The sequence below is a fragment of the Aphanomyces invadans genome (genome assembly GCF_000520115.1).
Source record: "Aphanomyces invadans strain NJM9701 unplaced genomic scaffold supercont1.25, whole genome shotgun sequence".
In the NCBI taxonomy this organism is placed as follows: Eukaryota; Oomycota; class Saprolegniomycetes; order Saprolegniales; family Verrucalvaceae; genus Aphanomyces; species Aphanomyces invadans.
The window spans coordinates 97,507-103,483 of record NW_008580170.1 but is presented as its reverse complement, the minus strand read 5'-3'; the positions used below and the strand labels follow the sequence as shown (position 1 = coordinate 103,483).

The window sequence follows — 5,977 nt, the reverse complement described above, 5'->3', positions numbered from 1 at the left end:
GTGTCGTAAACTTGGTGGACGAGAGATGCACTATACTTATTGGAGGTAATTTTAGGTGGTTGTGGTTCGATTGCAAGTTCGGATATCTGCAACTTGTCGGTCCTACAGCCCCGTCACCCCAGGGTCCTTTCAGCCCCGGGCATACAATAGCACCTATACGCGAGGTTACGATGCAGCACAAGTGGCTCGCTACCACAAACCACGGGTGGGCAGTTTACTATACCGAGTAGATTGGTAGAGGTTGAAGTAGTGGTTGCAGATGTTGTCTGGCGATCGAATCTTTACGTCGTCGACTCATCCTGCAAAATTTCCTTGAATCGAACCGGTCAGCAGTCGACACGATGTTGCGATGGTTGTTCGTAGAAATTTTGGAACCAATTTTCAAGGCCATCAAAAATTCCATTACACGCGGTGTGTCAAGTCGCTCGCACACATCGCGCGACCAGCCATGAGTCCCAGCATATACGAATTTGATCGAGCATGGTCAAGTGCATCGCACCCCCCCGCCGCCTGGGCGGTATTCTCGTCACAGCTGGTGCTGTCCTGTGTGGTTTGACGACAACGACTGTGGCCAACGAAGTGTACGACGTTGTTATCGTTGGGAGTGGCCCTGGCGGCCTCGTCGCGGCTGAGTACTTGACGCGGGACCCGTCGGTGTCGGTTTTGGTACTTGAGGCTGGCGTGCGTTCCATGCAGGCCACGGGTGGCGACAACATTCCGGATTACATTCGACCAGACTCTTGGACGGTATTTGACATTCCCGGCGAGTACTCAAGCGTGGCTTTCCCCAGCGACGGCAACGGGCGATACCGCATCGACTGGATCACGTCTCCCGCCCCTCTCTACCTCGGCAAAGTTGTCGGCGGATCCTCGTCCATGAACGGTATGTTGTACTTTCGCACGGCGGATTCGTACATCCAAGAAACCAAGTGGCCGTACGACGCCGCCACAGTCAACGCCAACTACGACGCGATTGAGCTGTCTTTTGGGTCGACGAACAAGCCGTCGACCGACGGGAAATGGTACCTGCAGGAAGCGTACAATATCCTCCGCGATGGCCTTGGAACGCAAGGTGGGTACCGTGAAGTCGACATCAACGCTGAACGGAACGCCAAGTCCAAGACATTTGGCCATCCCCCGTTCACAATCAAGAACGGATTGCGCGACTCCCCAGCCAAGACGTTCTACGGCGCAGCTTCGAGCCGCGCCAACTTGAAATTGATCAGTTCGGCGATGGCATCGCACATTGTTCAGTCGCAAGGCAAGGCCACTGGCGTCGTGTACTCGCTCAACGGCCAATCCATCACGGCGACGCTGACCGGTCGCGGCAGCGTCATTGTTGCCGCCGGTGCCGTCAGTACACCCAAGGTCCTCATTCAAAGCGGAATTGGTCCACAAGACCAGCTCAACACGTTGGCTAACAACCCCAACTTTCCTGGCATCGGCAATAACGCGTCCAAATGGGCCGTCAACAACAACGTGGGCCAGCACTTGTTTGACACGATCCAAGTCCTGACGACGTTCAAGCACCCGAGCATGAAGACGTTCACCCACGGATCGCACCCTCAGGCCGCCATCAACCAGTACGTAACCCAGAACAAAGCTGGTCCGTGGGCTAGCCCGGACCCGGTGCTCATCGGGTACGACTACAACGGCCCGGACCAGTTTCAAGTCACGGGTTTCTGCCACGGGTTCAACTTTGGCAGCACCGACCCGACTGAATTCGGCGTGTCAGTGTATTTGAACAATCCTCGATCCCGGACCCGGTGCGAGTTCAAAGCCGACGGAACGTACCATTTCAACCTCAAGGGCGAGCTGTACACGCACCCGGACGATTTGGCGGCCCTCGATCGGTTTTCGTCCAGCCTGCAGGTCAACTTGGAACGATCGGGCTCGACGTTTGTTCAACGAAGGGGCAAAGAAGGCGCGAACCACTACGGCGGGTCGTGCATTCCGTCCAACGACGCGGCTGACTCGTTTCGCTGTGCCGACGGGTCGTTCAAGGTGCTAGGCACGTCCAACGTGTTTGTGGGCGATGCCAGCCTCATGCGCGCTGGCACGGTGAACCCGTATGGCTTTACGATGCAGATCGGTCTCCAAGCGGGTCTCAACGTCCAGAAATTCCTCGCGTCGTCGTCCAACCCGCCCGCAACGTGCTCTGCCATTGAGGAAAACACCGACTATTTTGGCAACGACATTGGGACGTCCCGCCGTCAAACGGCCGCCGAATGCTGCAGCGACTGCGCGGCGCATCCCAACTGCAAGTTGTACGTGTGGTTTGAAGGTACGTGCTGGCTCAAGAATGCTGCCGGATCCAAATCGACGCAGCCTGGTCGTCGCGCAGCTATGTTGCAGTCAACAACACCTCCTCCAGTCACGACCATGCCTCCAACTACCACCCCACCGACCACCCCTCCCCCCACGACCTGTACACCCATCGAAGACAACACAGATTACACGGGGAAAGACGTTGGGGCCGTGCCTCGCAGCTCAGCTGACCTGTGCTGCGCCGACTGCCAAGCCAAGGCCGGGTGCACTGTGTTCGTGTGGTACCAAGGCTGGTGCTACTTGAAGTCATCGACGGGGACCAAGGTTTTGAACGCAATCGGCCGTCGAGCGAGCTTGCTCAAACCCCCCAGCACCTGCTCGTCCATCGAAGACGGCGTCGACTACTTCGGCAATGACATTGGGTCGAGTCAACGGCCCAACGCCGAGAGCTGCTGCGACGATTGCAAGGCCCTCCCCGGCTGCAAGTTGTTTACGTACGCTAGCGGCACGTGCTGGTTCAAAAACTTCAAGGGAGCGGCGGTCCCGACGCCCGGCGCCCGTTCAGGCTTTGTAGACTCGTCTGGAGGTATCACGTGTGGGGCGTCGGAGGTCGGAATCGACTTCACCGGCCGTGACCTGCGCAATGTCGCTGCCGCCACGGTGGCGGACTGCTGCAAGGTTTGCTCTGGCGAGACATTGTGCAATGCATTCAGTTGGACCCAAGACGGAATGTGCTACCTCAAGAGCGAGCGCGGATCGACCAAGGGAAATTCGTGGGTGACATCGGCCCGTGTGAACAAGTGCTCGCCGTTGGAAAAGGGCATCGACTACGAAGGCAACGATCTCTCGTCTGCCGCGGCCCCGTCCGCTGACGATTGCTGTGCCCTGTGCCGCCAATACAACGGGTGCAAAGCGTTTACGTATGCTTATGGCACGTGCTACCTCAAGAGCGGGAAAACGTCGACCAAAGCGAACCCGAACACCATGTCAGCCACCGTCGTGGCTTGAAGCGCAAGGTATCTGTAGTGTTGCTAACTTACATCTGCATACAATGGTTCTTCGTCCAGCGGCGTCCATGTCGGTCTGTCCGTCCCGTTTCCCCCGTGGACTCGACGCACGACGGGCTACCTTGTTGCAGCCGTCATCGTTCATAGACGAGAACGTTCGTGTTGCCCGATGTGAATGAAATGGTGGCCCACAACCTGTGTCAGGAAAACGCCATGCACTACTGTTCATGTTGCTACAATCCTTTGAGACATCTTGATGGGATTCCCTGCCCGATTTGGTCATGTTTGCCATCTCCATGCCCAGTGCAGTCCGTCGGGGTCGACAACTTTAAAACACGACGTGGCATGTCGACGCGAACGAGGCAACGTGGTGTCGAATCCAAGAAGCCAACCTCCACCCCGTCGAGGTCTTTTTCACATCAGATAGATCATGTTCGACAACAGAACGGGTGGTGTGTTTGTGGGGCTGCCGCAGCTGGACATGTTGACTCGTTCTGCACACGCAGTATATGGTTCATTTGCCCAGCAAAGGCATGCGTGCACGACATTGCTATAGCCTTTGCAGAAATCCTAGACATCTCTCGACAGGTGGAAGCACACGTGGGATGGTTGTCAACTTGGCAACACCATGCCGACTTTGGTAAAAATCCACATCCATGGACGTGGGTGTGCTGCAGGAGGATTTGCCTATGATAACGTGGATGCTGGCGCGGCCCGCCAAGATTTATCTGCACCGTTTGACATTGGACGATGACGTCCGTCGAGAAACTCGATCGTGATTAACGCGACAACACTTTTTCCACACACTGCTTCACATGCAATTTACGTGCACCTGGCGTCCTTGAGCATCTGGTCGAGCTGGCCGGTCGTCTCGAGCAAATTCAAGGCGTCGTAGCCACCGATAAACTTGCCACCGATCCAAATGTTGGGCAGTGTGTCTTGCTTGGTCACGCGGAAGAGCGAGTTGTACACGTCCATGCCGCTCGGGATGTGGTCCGGATTGTCGAGCCACACGCCAAAGTAGTCGTACCTGGCATTCTTGGACGTCAAGAGGGCCTTCGCCATCGCGCAGTAGGAGCAAGTGTCTTCGCCAAAGATAGCACAGCGAGCGTTGCGTTGGAAGAATTTGACCCAGATGTCGACTTCACTGGGGATTTCGGTGGGGGCGGGAGTTGGAGCGGGGGTCGGGGCAGGCGTCGGGGCCACGGTTGTAGTAGGGGCAGTCGTCGGAGGCTTCTTGGTGGTTCTAGACGTCGTCGTGGGCTTCGAAGTGGGGGCGGGGGTCACCACCGTTGTGGTCGGTTGGGCAGTAGTCGGAGGGACGGTCGGGAGCACATACGGCAGGATTTTCGTGGTGGCGTTCGTGCATGAGCTCGTGATAGCAATACCAGGAGGGCACGCAATGATCCTGGACGGGATCACTTCGCCACTGGCGGTGGTCTTCTTGCTCCAGCACGTCAGGACGTCCGAGAACGCGCCATCAAGGCACATCAAGACAACTTCCGCACCCCAGTCCTTCTTGAAGGCCGCTGCCATGTCCGTGATCGCCAACTTCTTGCCAATGTTGTTGGTGATGAGCAGGGGCGTCTTGAGCCTGTTGGTCAGCTGGACAACCGTGCGGAGGTACGTTTCGGGGTACAGCCCACCGCAGGGGTAGCCAAAGTTGGGCACGTTGCCTTCCGGGACGGTGGGGGACCACATGTCCGGGACATTGCGGGAGAACCCCACCGGGTACGCGTTCTGGAGGGCAACTTGACCGACGGCCGAGATGGCTGCCGGTGGAAAGAACTGGATGGGTTCGTTACAGATCGGGACGGAATAGTCGTTGTAGCGGGGAATGAGGTTCCCGGACACCAGGTTCGTCTTCATGACTTCGGTTGGGTGCGAGCACAAAGGCTGGCAAAAGCACGTGCAGTGGCCGGGATACCAAATGCTCGTGTGGACCCACACATCTTGGGCGCCCCAGTTGACAGGAAACGCCGCCGACGCAGCAGACGCGACGAGGGCAACAACAGACAGCTTGACCATGGTGACGAGGCTGCAAAAAGGAAAGTGCGATCGTCGTTCGAGGAGTTGGAGGGGCAGGTAGCAAAGGGAAAACACGGAGTTGAGAAGACTGAGGTTCTCGTAATAAAAGTAGAAGTAGAAGTGACGGTGGGCGAAGCCCATCAGTCAGTGTAGGCCAACTGGCCAATGAGGTCACGACATCCTAATGATGTGACGTGGCCTTCGCTGCAACTTACTACGACATGAGGAAAAAGCCTCTAAAAGGCACAAAAAACCTCCTACTGTTGCAGGACCATCCTGCGACCTGATGGACAGGGCAGTGGGGATGTTCTCGACAGAACAGGGTGTTCTGACTCGAGGCAGCCATCCTCGGCACAACCACCTTCTGAGTTGGAGCGAGACTGGCCTCGCCTGTCTCGCACCTGCTAATAATTCCGCGCATCTGACTAACTCGAGTGCCGCACCTCCACGACCCGCCGATGGGTTTTTCCCAAACGACGATTGCACCATTTCATCCAATTTCCATAAAATGTCGAAATTTGCGTTTTTCTTGGCTAACCTCGGTCAACCGGCGCGATCCAACCCTAAACCCAATACATAGAAGCCAATCAAATCAACGTATTTTCATTGAATTCGGACAAAATTGAGATTTTTTCGCTTGGGCCGACAATGGTTGGGACATACCGTGGCACCAA

At 56.5% G+C, this 5,977-nt stretch overlaps 2 protein-coding genes across 2 annotated transcripts; one reads left to right on the top strand and one right to left on the bottom strand.

The window, feature by feature from the left end:
* The first annotated feature begins 407 nt into the window (after positions 1–407).
* Positions 408–3,475, top strand: H310_10190 (hypothetical protein). Its single transcript, XM_008876477.1, has one exon. It carries the CDS (start codon positions 481–483, stop codon positions 3,274–3,276), a length of 2,796 nt encoding a protein of 931 aa, XP_008874699.1. The 5' UTR covers positions 408–480; the 3' UTR covers positions 3,277–3,475.
* A 529-nt stretch (positions 3,476–4,004) lies between these two features.
* H310_10189 (hypothetical protein) lies at positions 4,005–5,444 on the bottom strand (the record flags this gene model as incomplete). Its single annotated transcript, XM_008876476.1, has 1 exon — positions 4,005–5,444. The coding sequence occupies one exon, from the start codon at positions 5,442–5,444 to the stop codon at positions 4,098–4,100; it is 1,347 nt and encodes a 448-aa protein (XP_008874698.1). The 3' UTR covers positions 4,005–4,097.
* Between the last annotated feature and the right edge of the window lie 533 nt (positions 5,445–5,977).